Source organism: Myotis nattereri (genome assembly GCF_964212035.1).
Source record: "Myotis nattereri genome assembly, chromosome: X".
NCBI lineage: Eukaryota > Metazoa > Chordata > Mammalia > Chiroptera > Vespertilionidae > Myotis > Myotis nattereri.
Genome location: NC_138078.1, coordinates 16,106,028 through 16,125,496, shown reverse-complemented (window position 1 = coordinate 16,125,496; position 19,469 = coordinate 16,106,028). Strand labels below are relative to the sequence as shown.

At 47.5% G+C, this 19,469-nt stretch overlaps 1 protein-coding gene across 1 annotated transcript; it reads right to left on the bottom strand.

Annotated features, from left to right (window-relative positions):
* Positions 1 to 8,000: 8,000 nt before the first annotated feature.
* Positions 8,001 to 10,307, bottom strand: LOC308511506 (transcription factor SPT20 homolog; the record flags this gene model as incomplete). The annotated part of the gene is made up of 1 exon (XM_081081541.1): positions 8,001 to 10,307. One exon carries the CDS (start codon positions 10,305 to 10,307, stop codon positions 8,001 to 8,003), a length of 2,307 nt encoding a protein of 768 aa, XP_080937667.1.
* Between the last annotated feature and the right edge of the window lie 9,162 nt (positions 10,308 to 19,469).

The window sequence follows — 19,469 nt, the reverse complement described above, 5'->3', positions numbered from 1 at the left end:
GTCTGGTGCCCTCTTGTGGCCAAGAAGTATAATGAAAGTGAGAGGCTCAAAAGTACTGAGATGCCTAGAAAGGAAATAGAGATCACCCCCACCCCCATCCATGAGCCCCGCCCCCCCGCAGCCTTCAGAGTTGGAAAACGGACCTCAGCAATTCCCAAGGCCCCAAATGGAGGAGCACAGGGCTTATTCAGAGGTCCTCCGGGAGATGGGAGACAACCTGGAGCAGGGGGTGGGAGTCAGCAGGCAGAGCTGCCCTTCTCTTACCAAAGCCCCAGGGAGGGAGGAGCCCAGGTAAAAAACAGAGCAGCCCCCTGTGCAAACGCCCCCCAACCTCAGCAGATCACAGCATCGGAGCTGGAAAAGGACCTTATCCCACAAAGAACTCTGTCTCCCTTCTCTCTGTGCCCGAAGACCGGAGTACCCATTTAATACTGAAATTGTAATTGGAACTGATCAGGTTTACCAATCAAGAGAGTCCCAAAAGTTATGAGATCTGCCAAGATATAAAGAATGCAAAACGGAGCTTGGTGCCACATAGTTGAAACCAGTGATTGGAAAAATAAAGTCGTTTTGTGTATACCGTCCACCATTCAATTAATACCTGTTACCATATCAGTTACCTGTACCCAGGCAGGGCATGGACTTCAGGGGAGAAAGTATTGACTGTGCCACTTAACAGTTTTATTACCTCAGGCAAGTCCCATCCGAGACTTAGTTTCTTCATTTGTAAGAGGATAATATCTAGTGGGCAAGGTTATTTATTAAAAGTTTAGAGGCAGTGTATATAAATGAATAGAAGCTACTTATTTATGCACATGTTTATACATGAACGGAGGCATTCCCAGTTTCCTTTAACAAAATATGTGAAGTAGTATATGACAAAAGGCAAGTAAAAAGAACTAGTAAAACAGAAATTTTAAAAAAGGAACAAGAAATGCTGAGCCCTGGCCGGTGTGGTTGAGTGTCACCCCATACACTGAAAGATTGGGGGCTCAATTCTCGATCAGGGCACATACCTAGGTAGCAGGTTTGATCCCTGGTCGGGGTGAGTATGGGAGGCAAATGATCAATATTTCTCTCTTTCTCTATCCCTCTCCCTCCCCCCAAAAATCAATAAACAGTCCGGTCAGTGTGGTTCAGTGGTTACCTATGAACCAGGAGGTCATGGTTCGATTCCCGGTCAGGGCACATGCCCAGGTTGTGGGTTCGACCCCCAGTAGGAGTATGCAGGAGGCAGCTGATCAATGATTCTCTCCCATCATTGCTGTTTCTATCTCTCTTCCTCTCTGTGAAATCAATAAACATATATTTTTAAAAAATCAATAAACATATCATCGGGTAAGGATAAAAAAAGAAATGCTGATGTGCATAAATGCAAACTTGGTGAGTTTGGTTTCAAATTTGGTTTTCAGTTTCCTAGGCGCAAAGGGAAACCTGAGAACTTGTACAACTCCAGTATCAGAGAGGAGGAGGGATACTGCTTTCTCAGGGGAGACCAGTTTTTCTTGGCTCCAAATTCCAAAAGCAATATCTTAGGAGTCTTTCTGCATTGGCTTTTAACTTAACTGAAACCCTGACTATTCTTCACCACAGATTGCTAAAGCTTTGGAACTAGTCATACAGGAATTAGGACTGAGACAAATTACTAAAGGTGAATAATCCAGATTTCTATACTTCAGATCACAGTGGTAGTCTGCAGCAATTCTTAGCCCCTAGTTCTTCAAATTCTCTCAGACGAGTGTTCCCTAACACATGCATTGTGAGATCACACAAAGGACATTTAGAATCACCACTTCCATCACCAAGGAAATATTTTTACTTGCAACTCGTGAAGAAGCTTTAGACCAATAGGACAGATTTCAGAAAAGCATAGATGTATTTTTAAAATATTTTTATTGATTTCAGAGAGGAAGGAAGAGGGAGAGAGATAGAAACGCCAATGATGAGAGAGAATCATCTATCACTGCCTCCTGCACACCCCACACTGGGAATCGAGCCCACAATCCAGCATGTGCCCCTCGACCTTTTGGTTCATAAGTTGACATTCAACCACTGAGCCATGCCAGTCAGGCGAAAAGTATAGATGTATTCTTAAATGCAAGAGGTAAATTCAAAAGACTCTCTCTCTTTTTTTTTTTTTCCAAAAGACTCTCTTTTTCCAGACCCAATCCAGGCCTATGAAGACCATACTTGGCCCTTGAAGGTCAAGGTCACCTTTCAGGGTCATTAGCACAGGAAGTAAACAGCTTTTGCAAAACAGTGCTACAGGTGAGCTTTCCCACCCCAACCACAGAGCCACCCACCACAACTAATCTGCAAATGCTAACAGGAGTTTCCATGGCAGATGCCAAAATAAGCTCCTGTCCTCTCTCACCTTTGCTGTAATCCCCACATAGGTTTTGCTTTTACCATATGGTAATTATTTCCAAATCACAAGTGCAAACACTCACTCTGATTGGAAAATTAGCAGATTTCAAACTCGGGTAATTTGTCCCTAATGAGGAACTTGTTGAACTGAATTTAACAATTAACTCGCACACCCTTTGCTGCCTGCAGCGATAGGAGTGAAACAGGCAAGGGCAAGCCAAGGACCAGGATCTGGCAGGACTTCAGGCACAAGATGAAAATTGGGATGGGACAAGGTGTATAATGGGTCTCTAGGAACACCAGAATCTTGCCTGTTCAAATGGATATGCATACAAATATATGCCAAAGTAGATATATAAAGTATATGTATATATAGCCAATTACAAATATATGCCAAAGTAGAGAGAATCATATAATGAGCCTCCATGTACCCATCACCCAGCTCCCACATTATCAACTCATGGCTGCTCTGGTTTCTCTATGCCAAGGAGTTAGAGACCCAGAAAATGGACAGGGAGAAGTGAAAGGAAGAAAGAGAGAACGAAAGAAAGGGCAGGTGGTGCGTCTCCTCTCTCGCATTCCCTTGGGTTCCAAGCTCCTCCCGGGAGAGGTGGGAAAACTGTGTTTTAGTTCCCTGATGGAATGGTTAGTGTCCTCTACTTGAGTGTTTTGAATATGGCAGGGCAGCGCCTGGCAAGGAGCTGACTCCCGCTCTCCGGTCTCTACCACCATCCTGGCTCTATGGCTAGGGCCCGTTGCTGTCTACCTGCAGGTCCAGGCCCAGGTGACCACAAGCCGTGAGGATTTCTGGGAGTTTCCGCTTAGCACATGGAATCACTTCCTCACACAGCCTCACTTCCACTCCAACTGTGCTCTGATGATCAGCCCCTGCCTCATCTCAAGAACTGATTCCCGCCCCAGCCGGTTTGGCTCAGTGCATAGGGTGTGGGCCTGTGGACTGAAGGTCTCGGGTTCGATTCCGGTCAAGGGCACGTACCTTGGTTGCAGGTTTCTCCCCGGCCCTGGCCCTGGTCAGGGCATGTGCAGGAGGCAACCAATCAATGTGTTTCTCTCACATCGATGTTTCTCTCTGTCTTTCCCTCTCTCTTCCACTCTCCCTAAAATCAAACAAAAAAGAACTGATTCCCAACTCATGCCTGAGGCTCTCTAGGATCTGCTCTGCTCCTTCATCCCTCTAGAAATGCACTGTCCAACACCATAGCCACATGCAGCTACTGACCCATCAAAACGTGGCCAGTGAGACTGAGGAACTAATTTTTGCTTGATTTAACGAATTTAAATGTTTAAGAATGTTTGTAAGGCGAATCTACATTTTCAACTATAGATTTTATTAAAATCTAAATTCAGATCAAGTATTTCTGATGAAAATTTCAAAATTAAGACAAGCTATAAGTGCCTGGATTTCGAAAACTTAACAAAAATAAAAGAATGTAAAATGTCTCATTAAGAATTTTAAAATATTAATTACAGCCCAGCCAGCATGGCTTGGCGGTTGAGTGTCAACCTATGAACCAGGAGGTCACCGTTGGATTCCCAATCAGGGCACCTGCCCAGGTGGGGAGCTCAGTCCCCAGTGAGGGGGCATGCAGGAGGCAGCCGATCAATGATTCTCTCTCTTCATTGATGTTTCTATCTTTCTCTCCCTTTCCCTTCCTCTCTGAAATCAATAAAAATACATTTTAAAATAAAATATTAATTACAAATGGAAATGATAATCTTGGCTATATAGGCATACCAGGTATTACTGAACTTCGATTTATTGCACTTCCCAGATAATGTATTTTCATCAACAACAAGGCAAGACCCTCCACCAGCAAAAACATTATGATTTGCTGAAGGATTAGAAGATGATTAACATTCTTTAGCAATAAAATATTTTTTATTTTATTTTTAAAAATATGTTTTATTGCCGAGCCGGTTTGGCTCAGTGCATAGAGCGTCGGCCTGCGGACTCAAGGGTCCCGGGTTCGATTCCGGTCAAGGGCATGTACCCTGGTTGCGGGCACATCCCCAGTGGGGGGCGTGCAGGAGGCAGCTGATCGATCTCTCTCATCGATGTTTCTAACTCTCTATCCCTCTCCCTTCTTCTCTGTAAAAAATCAATAAAACATATTTTTAAAAAAATATGTTTTATTGATTTTATAGGGAGAGGAATGGAGAAGGAGAGAAACATTGATGAGAGAGAATCAATTGGCTGCCTCCTGCACACCATCTACTGGGGATCAAGCCTGAAACCCAGGCATGGCCCTGACCAGGAATAGAACCGGCAACCTTTTGGTGCATGGGACAATGCTCAACCTACTGAGCAACACCAGCTGGACTACAATAAAGTATTTCTCACTAAAATATGTACACTGTTTTTTAGACACAATGCATAGGATACAAAATAGTGTAAAACATAACATATATGGATCTGGAGAGCATTATGCTAAGTGAAATAAGCCAGTAAGTGAAAGATAAATACCACATGATCTCACTCATTTATGGATAATAAAGAACATTACAAACTGTTGAACAAAAATAGACAGAGGCAAAGAAGCATGGAATAGACTGTCAAACTACAGCGGGAAGGTAGGGGAGGGTTGGGGGGGAAAGAGATGAACCAAAGGATTTGTATGCATGCATATAAGCAAGACACTGTGGGGTAGGGGAGGCCAGGGGAGGTCAGTGCGGGGAGGGGGCGGGGAGAGACATTTGTACTACTATTTGTAATACCTTAAACAATAAAATAAAAATCAAAAAAAAAGAGGAAAAAAATGTAAAAAAAAATTTTTGTGTGTGACTGGCTTTACTGCAATATTTACTTTATCACAGTGGTCTGGAACCAAACCTGCAACATCTCCAAAGTATGCCTGTATTGGGTTAAATACATTATTAAGGGTATTTTCTCTTTTTGCCTTTTACTTATTAAAATGTGGCTACAGAAAAATTTAAAATAACATGAGGCTCACATTCTATTTCTATTGAACATTGCTGACCTAGAACCAGAGTCCTCCATCACTTGCAAGTGTCCTCAAGGAATATAATTCTGTTCCCAAACTCCTGCACTGTGACACAGACCCAACTGCTGGCAGACATTTCCTGCTGTACTGGGCCCACCTGGATTTTCCTGGATGATCATGTCCTGGACCACCTTTTCTGATCTCTTTTGGAACATTCGGGGACACCTGCTATCCCACAACCAATTCACTACGAATGGTCAAACACTAAGTCATGAAGACACAGCCTGCACATAACGAGTTAAAGACAAAGTATGAATTGGACCAAGGGCAGGGAAAAGCCTCCAGGTTCTCACAATAAAAAAAAAATGTATTCAAAGTTCATTCACAACCATAGCCAGCGAATAGCCTACAAAGGGACCCTGCATCAAGTACCAACTTTGGTGGGAACCATGAGAAGATATGAACAAAGGCCACAAAAGGTTATCTGAAACAAAACTAACTTTATTTATTGACTGGGAAGGGAGGGCCAAGACAAGCAGCAAAAGGGAAGAAGCACATCAAATCTGGGGAGAGTCTGAGTTCAGGTCTCTGGTTGGTTCTCAAGGCCGAGCGTAAACTCTTCTTTATAACTCGCACTGGTTCACTTCTTCAAAGTATGGGTACCATGGCCGAAGATGTCCAGGATGGGCTGCAGAAGCTCGAACGGGCACAGTGTCACTCAGATGACATAGCTGAGGTGTTTGTTGGAAGTCAATCAAAAATCTTTCCTTCACGGGATCCGTAGCACATTAGTACAGCTGACTTCACCTAGTAAGACTCGGTGGTTACCTGCCCCTTCACTCATCTCTTTTGGAACTGACAGACCAAATTTCCTTCTTTTTGTTAGGGCAAAAGGCACAGGAACATACATGTGTACTTAGAAAAGCAAATTTTATGTGGACAGGTTGCCCTTCAAGTTGTAACAAAGCAAAATATTAGAGACACACACAACCTGTGGACAATGTTCAAAGTGACAGTATACACCATAGCTCAAAGGCGGAAGCAACCCAAATGCCCATCAGTGGAGAATGGATAAATGGATGTGGCAAATTCAGAGAACCAGACATCTCTCAGACATGAAAAGGAACCACACACTAAAACATGGGAGAAGTGGGAATGGGACATGGGGGAAGTAGGAAAGGAATCACACACTAAAACATGTGACAACATGGATGAACCTCAAAAACATTATGCCAAGGAAAAGAGGCAGGCACAAAATGCCACACAGTGTGACTCCATTCATTGGAAATACCTAGAACGGGGAAGGCCATCCAGACACAAGGCCAACTGGTGGTTTCTGGGGCTGGGGAGGGGAGGATGGGAACCTAGTGCTCAGGGGCTACAGAGATCTTTTGGGTGATGAAATAAATGTTTTCCAAAGAGGGATGGCGGCAGCAAACACTACATTAGTGAATGCCACGGAATTATACACTTCACACGAGTTGTTTCTTATGCGAATTACATCTCAATAAAAAGAAAGGAAAAAAGACAACAGAAACATTCAGGCATCTTTTGAGGCCATTGAAAGACCCCAGAGGCAGAAAACAGCTGAGGGAGCAGGACTGGGGAACAACTGCTCCGTGAGCCAGGAGAGGGAAAAGAAAGAGAAGGGGGCCAGGTTCCACTACAAACTCTAACAAGGCCACAAAAACTTGAAAGGCAGCTCAGCCCGTGTGGCTCAGTGGTTAGGCGCCTCGCCGTGAATCAAGACTTCACCAGGTCGATTCCCAGTCAGGGCACATACCCGGGTTGTGGGCTGGATCCCCAGTGGGGAGCCATACAGGAGGCAGTCAGTTGTGCCTCTCATAGATGTTTCTATCTCTCTCTCCTTTCCTCTCTCTCTAAAATCAATAAAAACATATTTTTTAAAAAACTTGAAAGGCAAACCAATAAAACTCACTTTGAATGGTTCGTTCTGTACATTTCTGCTAAAGACACTACACTCTGAAAACTAGAAATGATTTTATAACGGGAGGAAACATGACATCCCAGAAATGCCTTTTCCCGGCCTTGGTTGCAGCCTGGAGGAAGAGAGCTGGGCTCTGTGGTGGGCGCCTAGGGCACAGTCTTTGAAAGGCCTCTGACACCACCCCTGCCCGCAGCTATGCCCTAGCCCTTTCTGCACATTGGGAGGTCTCCCATGTCCTCCACATAGGGTGACAAACATCACTTTTAGGGACCTGTTGCACAACACACAGCTTTCAAGTGCTCAAGATGGTACAGTTTAAGTGCTACAGTGCTTCTCCACTCAGCAAACATTTAAAAACACACTCATCTTGCTAAATTAATATAACTTCATCAGGATTGTAAAGTTAATTGATTCAGAAAAACCACAGGCTTCAGGAGGTTAAACTGAGCCAAGTGTGAATTTGATACACTTTAGAACATTAAAAGAGAAATCACTATGACAACAGCAGCGACCAAACAATAATGCAAGCAAAACAATCCCAGGTTATTAAATCACTCCCACCTCTATGTGAAAACTACGGGGTTGTGCCTCAGTGTGCAAACTTTGCACTTCTTAAATTGAAAATACTGACACATTAAAATACCCCAGAATGAAGCAAAAACTCAGAACTCACTTTGGCAGATGCTCTTTTGTTTTTCAAAAGAGAGAACACAGGGCAGGACTCAGCATTTGGGAGTGCTGGGCAGGCCTCCATTCTCTGGGCCTTTGGGCTGGCCTGCTGTCTGCCCGCCCCCACCTGGCTGAGCTGGTTGGACTGATGCTGTTGCCACAGCCTGTGGGAGATGCACGATTCTCCCCTGGGACTGTGGCAACTTCTGGAAAGCACCCGGGAGCTGGACCCGCAGCTGGGAAGGCCTTTGCGCAGGCTGAGACAACTCAACTCTCTGGGACTGCAGAACACTTCCTACTCCATTGAGGTTAGTGACAGCAGCTTGAGGAGCAGACAGGCCTCTTTGTGGCCGGCTGGAACCCTGCACACTGGAAACCTGCACCACAGGCTGTGGAAGATGAGAAGTGGGGGGCTGCTGCTGCAGCGGCTGTGGAATCAACGGGTAAAGCACCTGCTGCTGCTGCTCGGCCTGCTGCAGGATGGCCGAAATATCCGACCCCTGTGGGACCCAGAGAACCTTTACCGGCCTGAGACTTGAAAGGTATCCTACCACATACTGAACACCACCTACAGGAGCCTGAGATGCAGCCGGCCCTGCATTCTTTGGCTGGCCTCCTGAGGGCAGGCTGCTGGGCTTCACTCCTGAAGGAGCCCTGGCCCTACAGGGAGAGCCCTGAATGGGGTTGCATCCTCTCACCACAGTCCGGATGACGCAGACAGGGCCCAGCAGTTGAACGACCTTGGAGTCATCAGAGGAGGCCTTGACCTGGATGACCGGGGTTGCTTGTGATGTGCTGGCAGAAGTCACAGTGGCTGTAGGAAGTGTGCGGACTCGCTTCACCTGCACAGCAGGTTTCTGGGGAAGACTTGGTGGCTCCCAAGCAGGGGCAGGAGATGGAAGCTGCCGAATGCGAATGTGGTCTGCCTGCTGTGAAGTAAAAGGCTTACCCAAGGAGCTGTTTCCTGAGCTGCAGGGAATGCGGATGACTGGCGGTGTGTGTTGGCCGCCCTGGTCCTGTGCTGCAGACTGAACTGTCACGGCCGAAGGCTGTTCTGCTGCTCTCCCTGGAGAAAGCTGGATGAGACTAGGGGAGACACTGGAGGCCTGTGCCACCCTGACTGCACATTTGTCCCCCTTCGCCAATTTCTTGGATTCCCTGGTTGCTTTCCTAGCACGAGTCTTTGACCCAGGCCTTAAACAATAGGAATGGTCATCTGTGTAGCAGTAGGGGCGAGGTGTTCGTCTCCTACGTCTGACTTTTTTAGGTGACCTTTCTCCAGAGATAAATGGATCATTCTGAGACTGCATGATGGCTGGCTGTGTTGTCTGAGATGGATTGTCACCTTCACATCCAAACGGAGAATCATCTTCTCCCTCACAGTCTGGCCAGATTATTGAATTTGCATCATCATATTGGAAAGGCCAATCTTCAGCGAATTTTTCTATATCCATATCAAGAGGGATCTGCAAGTCAAGGGCTAGCTGTTCCCACGTATCTACACAACTTCCTGTGAAAATTTCAAGGTCATCCTGATCTGCTTGGCTTTCTTGGTCAGGAGCCCATGCGCTTAGCTCAGGAGGGGGTGGACTGCAAGGCAGCTCCTGCTGTGGATTCAGGGAGGCTGCAGAATAGGCCTCCTGTAAGTTCCTTTCCATAGCAGGAGTGTTCATCTTTTGCTCATTACAGACCAGCTTGTTTTCACTGCAGGCTACTGATACAGAAGGATCAGGACACAGGGGCTCAGCTGCAGCTAAGATCGGCTGGCTCTCAAGTGAAAGTCTGTCCTCCTGGGCCCGTGTCTGGTTATTGGTGGTTATGGACTCTGTATCGGAAGCTAACGTCTGCATCGCGGGGCGTAAGAGAACATGCCTCCTTTCGTAACGACAGCGGTCCGCGTTAGTGCACTGTCTAAAGTCCCGCACTTCTGTGATGACACACCCGCTCTGAAAAACGTTAACCCGAGACCTTTCCAGGACATCTACCAAATCAGGACACAGTTGCTCTGCATCCAAGTATTCAAGAAAGTCCCTTTCCTCATAGGGCAGTCTAATGATCTGTGAATACAGTTCATTGTTTCCCGTTATCATCAGCGAATATCCCTCCTCGCCTGGGTATAGGCTGACCACTAAACGGGGCAAGGACTCCCTCCGAACAAGCATCTCCAGCAAGTTCTCATTGCGCGTTAATTCCTCCGTACCTTCGGGCTCCTTCCCGAACTCCTCAACATACATGTCATACAGCTTTTCATACAGAGATTTTTCCTCAGCGAATGAGGCTTTCCTCTTAGGAGGTCTGTGTTGGGCGCTCTCAGTGCCACGCTCTGCATGGTCCAGAGCTTGTTCTAAAGCTCTTCGCATTGTGACATAAAGCGGAGGCCCTAAAAGTAGAGAAAACGTAAGTGCGCTGTCGCACGGCTGCCTAACCCTTCCGCAACATCGATGTATCGTTTCTGCAAACCCGCCGCGACGCGACAGAGCGGCGACCCGCCTCACCTCACAATGGCCACCGGGCACCCGCTGCCCACAAGGCCATGCCCGCCGCCCACAAGGCCATGCCCGCCTCAGCGCGCCCGACCCATCTCGTCCACAAGCAGCAGGGACAGTACTCACGCCGGGAGGGCCGCCTGTCGCCTGTCTGTTCACAAGCCGCGCGGAGCTGCAGCCTCGCCTCGCCTCGAGGTTGTAGCCTGGGCCGGAAGTGGAGGGGGGGGGGCGCCTGCTCTCCTTTTGGCGCCAAGGCTGGGGGCCAAGTGTGCGCATGCGTGCACCGGCTGCGGGGCTGTGGCGCCCACCCTCTGCGGCCGCTGCAGCTTGGCCGCCTCAGCCCAGTGTCGCCGCCGCCGCCAGGGGGCTCCAGGCCCGAACCCGCACTTCCTGTTGTGGCGCCCTCACTTTCCCCTGGACCCCTAGGCCAGGCTCCACCCTTGGTTGTACGTTTACCCCGAAAAGCAGGCACACCAAAGCAGACGCGACCAACACACACACACACACTTTTGGGGTGCGGCTTAAATACACACGGAGTTTCGCGGGAGCGCAGTTGTTGGGAAAGTCGCGGGAGGTGCACTGCTGTTCTTGATAAGCGCCTGGTCACGGATCGGTCACTGTTCTCAGAATCGCTTGTCGCCCGTGGCAGGGCTGCTCGTGGTGTCCCCAGTTTTCACACACGCCGAGGGGTCCGCATGTGTGGCGCCTCCCTACGTGGAGCCTTGGGGAAGCATTGGAAGTCATTGAATCTTCCAGCCGTCTCCCGCCCAATGGTTTCCTACAGATGTGCGCCTCGCAGGCGTTCTTATACACAAGTACTTACCTCTTAGCTCCCCATGTATTACATACGTAAGGACGTTTTGTCATTTTTTAGATGTATTGTTATTGATTTCAGAGAGGGAGGGGAAGGGAGAGAGTGATAGAAACATCAATGATGGGAATCATGGGTCAGCTGCCTCCTGCACGCTCCCTACTGGGGATCGAGCCCGCAACCCGGGTATGTGCCCTTGAGCGGAATGGAATCCAGGACCTTTTAGTCCGTAGGCGGACGCTCTATCCACTGAGGGGAATCAGCCAGGGCTTGTAATGTTTTTAAGCGCATGTGGCAGGTAAATTATATTGTCTATGAATTACAGCTCAGGATTAAACTATTTCTTTTTTTAAAATATATTTTATTGATTTTTCACAGAGAGGAAGGGAGAGAGATAGAGAGTTGGAAACATCGATGAGAGAGAAACATCGATCAGCTGCCTCCTGCACATCTCCCACTGGGGATGTGCCCGCAACCCAGGTACATGCCCTTGACCGGAATCGAACCCGGGACCTTTCAGTCCGCAGGCCGACGCTCTATCCACTGAGCAAAACCGGTTTTGGCTAAACTATTCCTTTTATTTCTTGCTTTGCATCTGAGAGGGTGGCGAACTGCTGCTCAGTGATGGCAGGTAATTTAATTGATTGCTGTAAGTCAGTGGTTCTCAACCTTCCTAATGCCGCGACCCTTGAATACAGTTCCTCATGTTGTGGTGACCCCTAAACATAAAATTATTTTCGTTGCGCTTCATAACTGTAATGTTGCTACTGTTATGAATCCTAATGTAAATATCTGATATGCAGGATATATTTAGGCGACCCCTGTGAAAGGGTGGTTCAACCCCCAAAGGGGTCGCGACCCACAGGTTGAGAACCACTGCTGTAAGTGCACACCGGAGCTGCAGTCCCAGTGGTGGGTTTGGATGATGTGGAGTCTTAGAGAATTATTGGGACATTGTTTTCCATTACCTCTGTTACTTTGAAATCTGCCAGCCTTTTGGGGCAGCTTTTTTAAAGAACCTCTTGATGCTTATATGTAGACAGAATGAGAAAATGATATGTGTAGTGAAGTCTCACAAATGAGAAGAATCCCAGGCAATTTGGTGCAACTCCTGAATTACAGACTATTATAAAATAAATGTGCGTTTTCAATCAATAGCAATGATGATAATTATATACATAGTAGATACAGTTTATTGAAATAGGATTAAAAACTCCTCGACTAAGAGTTCCTTAAAGATGACCTTCATTCGGGAATAGATAAGAATAATTTTCTTCCGGCATATCAATTGTCTTGGAGCAAATGTGCACTTGTGGAGTACCTCAAGGGGGCTTGAAAGCAGTTTAGTTTCTTAACTCTTTTAAACATCTTTCCCTGACTCTCTTTCTTCCCGTCTACATGCTCCACCTTAGGCGAAGCATAAGACGGCATAGCTAAATCACATTTTGCTACCCAATAATCTAAATATCCAACTTTAAGAAAGCCCAAATTATTGAGGTCAGCATGAGCTGACCCTCATTCAAAGCACTGCCTTGTTCTCCCAATTGAACAGAAGAACTTCGTTGCCGACCTGACTCTTGCAGGCTTCTCACCAACCATGATCGCTTTCACCTTCTGTCCCCGGGAATCTGCTGAGTGTTGGGTTGAAAAGGGCCAGTCAGTCTGTAACGATATTCCATTTAGGTGGGGAAGCCCATTAGAAAGGCGAAGCTCTGCTTTCTTGTTCGTCTGAACTAGACACTGTTGGATTAGAAGTGGCACAGTGGCCCTGTGTTTGAGTCAGGTTATCCTGCTAAAACTGACAGAAGTCCAAGGCTTCTGCTGGCTGCTCCTGGCCGGCAGACCAGCCTTTCTGGCTTCTTAGCCTGGCACAGGGGGTCCCAGAGCACCAGCAGGAAGGAGACACCCACTCCCCTGGTTGTGCGAGTCCCATGAGGTCAGTGCCTCACATGCTTCACTTGCCCCACCTTGTCCCAGCCCTGCAACTAGGCCCCCCGCCGCCTGGGCCTGCCCCCTTCCCACCTCATCTCTCTCTTCTCTTTCATGTTGCTATGCTGTGAACAGTCACCGTGCCACAGGCACGCCCCCTCTGTCAGGGCTCTGTGCCCTTGCAAAAGGCTGTTTCCTCTGTGAGAGGCCCCTGTCTGCCTAGCCACCTGGTGATCCCCACCGATCACCGCACACATCCCTTCCTGACTCCTAGGAAGCATGCCTCCTCTCTGCTCTCCTGCAAAGCACACCTACCGCGTGCCCTATTAGAGCCAGGCTTCACATTGGAAAGGCTTTGAGTGTTTGCTTGGTTTCTCAACACACCGCCCTGGATTCCCTGAGGGCAATGGATGCATCATTTCCATGGCTGTTTGGTCACCAACTGGGTGACCAACTGGGTCCAAGGTTGGCACTCTGGATTGAAGGAGTAATTGACTCCCCACTCTTAGTACCTCAACTCAAGACTCATAAACACCTTGTGAAGGAAATATCTCATCCTCTCTTCACAGTGAGAGCAGCACCCAGCGCCAGGTCTTCTGACTCTGGGGCTGCACTGACTGTGCCAGGGTGTCTGGACCAGGTCACTGTTGACATTTGCTGTGGGGGCGGTGGTGTGCGCTGGGGCGTGTCTAGCAGCATCCTGGCCTTGCCCACTGAACGCCGCTTGTGATCACCAAAGTGGTCCTGATATTGCCAAGTGGCCCCTGGGGAGCAACGCGTCCCCTGGATGAGAACAGCTCAACCCCCTGCTCTGTAAACCATGGGCGTGTTTCCTAGCTGCCACCCAGTGTGCGTGTCACTCAGTGGACAGGCGTATCTGCCCACTGCGTCATGGGATGTGCTGGCTCTTCAGTGGTTGCAGGGACCGTGTCTGAGGTTGCCTTTCCCCGGGAGGTGGACCCTGACAAGGTGATGTGAGTGCAGGTCATTTGGGGGTCAGCTGCTGCAGTGCTGCTGAGTGCAATGGGAGCTGAGTCAGGGACGGGAATGGGAACGAAGACAATAAAAGGCCACCGCAGGCAGCTGCTGTGGACCACTGGTCCCTGCTGTGGCCTCTGGGAGACAGGACAGAACAAGCCTCAGGTTGTTTTAGCTCAAAGGCAATGAAGCTCAGGCGTTTATTCATCCACTCCTCTCTCACTGGCTGAGGACAGTCCTGGGGGCATTATTCCCTGTCATTCTGTGTGGCCATTTACGAGAGCCACCCGTGTTGCTGTGGCCCCAAAATGCCCTCATACAGAGAGTCACAATTTTTGGCAGTAAGACTGTCCGTGTGTATAGAATGGCAAGTGCACGGGGGAGATGGGCAGGGCACTGGCAGCATCTGCTGCACCTATGACTGAAGGTAAGTGGGAGAAGTCAGCCTTCCTCCTCCTCCTCCTCCTCCTCCTCCTCCTCCTCCTCCTCCTCCTCCTCCTTCTCCTCCTCCTTTTCCTCCTCCTCCTCCTCATCATCATCATCATCCCCCCAAGGATTTTTACCATCAATTTTTAGAGAAAGTGGAAGAGAGAGGGAAAGACAGAGAGAAATACCAATGTGAGAGAAACACATCGATTGGTTGCTTCCTGCATGCGCCCTGATCAGTGCCCGGCCTGGGGAGGCGCCTGCAAATGAGATACGTGCCCTTGACCAGAATCAAACCTGGGTTCCTTTGATCCACAGGCCGACACTCTATCCACTGAACCAAACTGGCAAGGGACATTCATTTTTCTTAAAAATTTTATTGATTGATTGATTTTGATTTGAGAGAGAGAGAGAGAGAGAGAGAGAGAGAGGGAGAGAAACATTGACTTTCTGTTCCACTCATTTATGCATTCATTGTTTGCTTCTTGTCTGTGTCCTGGCCGGAAATTGAACCCACAACTCTGTCTCTCGTGGTGACATTCTAGCCAAAAGGGCCGTTCATTCTTTTTTTTTTAAAGAAAATATTTTTATTGATTTCAGAGAGGAAGGGAGAGGGAGAAATAGAAGCATCAATAATGAGAGTGTAGCCGAAACCGGTTTGACTCAGTGGATAGAGCGTCGGCCTGCGGACTGAAGGGTCCCAGGTTCGATTCCGGTCAAGGGCATGTACCTTGGTTGCGGGCACATCCCCAGTGGGGAGTGTGCAGGAGGCGGCTGATCGATGTTTCTCTCTCATCAATGTTTCTAACTCTCTGTCTCTCTCCCTTCCTCTCTGTAAAAAATCAATAAAATATATTTAAAAAAAAATAATGAGAGTGTATCATTCCTCCTGCATGGCCCCTACTGGGCATGTGCCCTAATCAGGAATCGAACCATGACCTTCTGGTTCAGAGGTCGATGCTTAACCACTGAGAAACACTGGCCGGGCATCATTCTTCATGATATGGATAAATGTGCCATGTAGTATATCTGAGCATATGGAGAAGGGAAATTGTACTCTATCCAAGTGAAACGGGCAACTTCATGTGACTTTTTTGTCAGCTATTAAAGCCAACACAGCCAAAAATGGAGGCTCTGACCCACTGCTTTCTTCCCACCGGGAGGGCTCCGAGGCTACAGGAGTCCTGGGCTACAGGTGCACTGATGAGGCTCTGAACCCGGCTGTGCTTGTATTCCATTGTGCATTAGTTGGCCTGGCAGTGCTCATCACAAGTGAAGCCATTCCCTTCACTTGAGCTCCCTAATTCCACAAGATGGGGGCTTTTAAAAAGTTACTGTGCATACCATCCTTGCAACCTTCCAAGTACATTAATGAACAATCTGGCTAATTATTAGGATTCCAACTCCTGCTCTTCCCTACTGCAGCTTGACATGCAGGGAAAACTCATGGCCAGATTAAGAGGTGCTAGTGGAAGAAGAGATATTTGATTCAGTTTATTTAAGTCAAACTGGGAAGCAGAATCTCAATGGGTTGAGATAATGCTCCACAGAATGGCAGTTTTGCACCTTGTTTTTAAATCAAAAGAGGAGACTTAAGTGGGTTATGTGAAGTCCATTGGTGATAGATTAGGGAGGCGGGAGAAAGCAAAGTGGGGGAAACCTCTGGCATTGGATAAAAAGTAAAATGATGGACACATAGTACTTATTTTACTTAGGTGGGTGCAGGATAGTTAACAGTCAACAATTAACTCATTAACGGTGAGGGGATTTGTGGTCTCCACAGAGTGGTGTCTGTGCTTTGAGGGGCCCAGAAAAGGAAAATTACTTTGACCTTCCAATGATACATTATTATAGATGCAAAACAAAAGTAGGCTCAGTTCAGGTAAAGATTGACTTTTGGTCCTAGCCGGTTTGACTCAGCAGATAGAGCACTGGCCTGTGGACCAAAAGGCCCCGGGTTCGATTCCGATCAAGGGCACATACCTTGGTTGCAGGCTCCTCCTCCCCAGCCCCGGGCCCTGGTGAGGGCTCGTGCAGGAGGTAACCAATTGATGCGTTTCTCTCACATTGATGTTTCTCTGTCTTTCCCTCTTTCTTCCACTCTTCCTAAAAATCAATGAAAAAATATCCTTGGGTGAGGATTAACAAAGAAAAAAAAAAGATTGACCTTTGTCAGGAAAGATACTGGCCTAGGACATGACTACCCACCATAAACTCTTTTATAATTTTAAAAGTTAATTTCAGACCATCTTCTGTGGTCACTTTAGATCTCTGAGTTTGCAAGGCCATCACACAGGCCTTCCCTGAGCTAGTCAGGTTAGCATGTGGCCCATTTTTATCCACAACATCTAGGTCAGTGGTTCTCAACCTTCCTAATGCCGCGACCCTTTAATACACTTCATGTTGTGGTGACCCCCAACCAGAAAATTATTTTCATTGCTACTTCCTAACTGTAATTTTGCTACTGTTATGAATCGTAATGTAAATATCTGATATGCAGGATGTATTTAGGCGACCCCTGTGAAAGGGTCGTTCGACCCCCAAAGGGGTCGCGACCCACAAGTTGAGAACTGCTGCTCTAAGTCTTTGCCACCTTTCCTTGCTACAACTACTTAGGAGGAACCAACCAGAGAAGTTGGAACTATAGGGCACAAAGCCTGAGAAAGGTGAACATACATCCATTGATTATTAGTCTTACCTCGGGCTAACTCTCTATCACTCAACCTGAGAATTAATGTGTTTCTCCTGTGATCAAGCCCCAGGCTCAGTATAGCAAATCCCAGGGAATGTTGTAGCTCTGTGAGATTATATGAGTGAAGATCACTCCCACAGCAGTATGTCTTCCTTTTATTTTTATTTTTTTAATATATTTTTATTGATTTTAGAGAGAGGAAGGGAAAGGAAGAGATAGAAATATCAATGAGAGAGAAACATCTATTGGCTGCCTGTTGCACGCCCCTCACTGGGGATCGAGCCTGCAACCTGAGTATGTGCCCTGACCTCGAATCAAACAGTGACCTCCTGATTTATGATCCAACGCTCAACCTCTGAGCCACACTGGCCAGGCTGTCTTCACTTTATACTCTGATTATTACATAGCTTACATTTTTCAGGCAGCCATGCCCCATAAGTACATATATTCCAGGTTTGTTTACCACATGCAATACTGGACAAACCAAGTGCATCCTCCTAAAAGCATCCCATAGATAAAGACTCTCCCACTTGCTAATACTATTAGCGTGTTGGCCAGCAGGTGTGTCATTAGCGTATGTACAAGGAGATCTGATTGACTCACTTTTCTTTCCTTCCCAGGATGTCCTTCAGTAGAAGGAGAGACTGGGTTACAGTCTTCTCTTACCCCCTTTTTCCCCAGATTCCAAGGGACAGGAATGGGAGGCAGCCTGTCTTCTGTGGCCATGTATGGCTGTCATGATTGTGGAAGCTCTGGGAGAAATGTGGGTTTTCAAGTTGGACATACGGACAAATGACTCAACCACTGAAGCTCAAATCTCATTCTTTCCCCTTTCCATGTTGCGTTAAGTAAGTCTTTACAGCCCTAGCCAGTTTGGCTCAGTGGATAGAGCGTCGGCCTGCAGACTGAAGGGTCCTAGGTTCGATTCCAGCCAAGGGCACATGCCCGGGTTGTGGGCTTAATCCCCAGTCAGGGGTGTGCAGGAGGCAGCCAATCAATGATTCTCTCTCATCATTGATGTTTCTATCTTTCTCTTCCTCTTCCTTCCTCTCTGAAATCAATAAAGAAATATATTTTTTTAATAAGTTTTGTGGTTTTTTTTAAAATATATTTTATTGATTTTTCACAGAGAGGAAGGGAGAGAGACAGAGAGAGTTAGAAACATTGATGAGAGAGAAACACCGATCAGCTGCCTCTTGCACATCCCCCACTGGGGATGCACCCGCAACCCAGGTACATGCCCCCAACCGGAATCAAACCCGGGACCTCTCAGTCCGCAGGCCGACGCTCTATCCACTGAGCCAAACCGGTCTCGGCAAGAAATATATTTTAAAAAGAAAGAAGTCATTACCTCTCAGTCACTTCATCTGAGGAATGGGAACATTATCTACCTCACTGGTTTATTGTTATGACTACATGAGTGCATGTATCCTATATAATAAAAACCTAATATGCTAAGTGACCAGTCAACCAGTCGCTATGACACACACTGACCACCAGGGGGCAGACGCTCCAACCTGTAGGTTAGCTTGCTGCTAGGGTCTGGCCAATCGGGACTGGGCGAGACAGGCCAAACACACCCTGGAGCCCTCCCGTGGTCCCTCCCCGGCCCCGGTCATGCACCAGTGGGGTCCCTCGGACTAATCTGCGCCCTCTCATAATCTGGGACCCCCTCAGGGGATGTCGGAGAGCTGGTTTCGGGCAGATCCCCACAGGCCAGGCTGAGGGATCCCACTGGTACATGAATCTGTGCACCAGGCCTCTGGTATATATATAATTGATTTCAGTGAGGAAGGGAGAGGGAAAGAGAGATAGAAATATCAATGATGAGAGAGAATCATTGATTGGCTGCCTCCTGCACGCCCCACACTGGGGTTCAAACCTGCAACCCAGGCATATGCCCTGGCCAGGAATCAAACCATGATCTCCTATTTCATAGGTTGACACCTAACCACTGAGCCACACTGGCCATGCTGATTACATGAGTCCTTGGTGTGAAAATACTTCTTAAACTGTAACAATCTGTGTCCAGGTACTATATTATTGCTATTATCAGTAAATGTCTGCAGTCCTTTCTATTTGGGTGCTCATTTGTGACTTGTTCTGAAGCTGGTAGCTCTGGGCTCTGACTACAAGGCTTATTAGTTGCCAAAGGTCTCTCAGCATCATGGCATCCTGGATGACAGGAATCCTTTGGTTC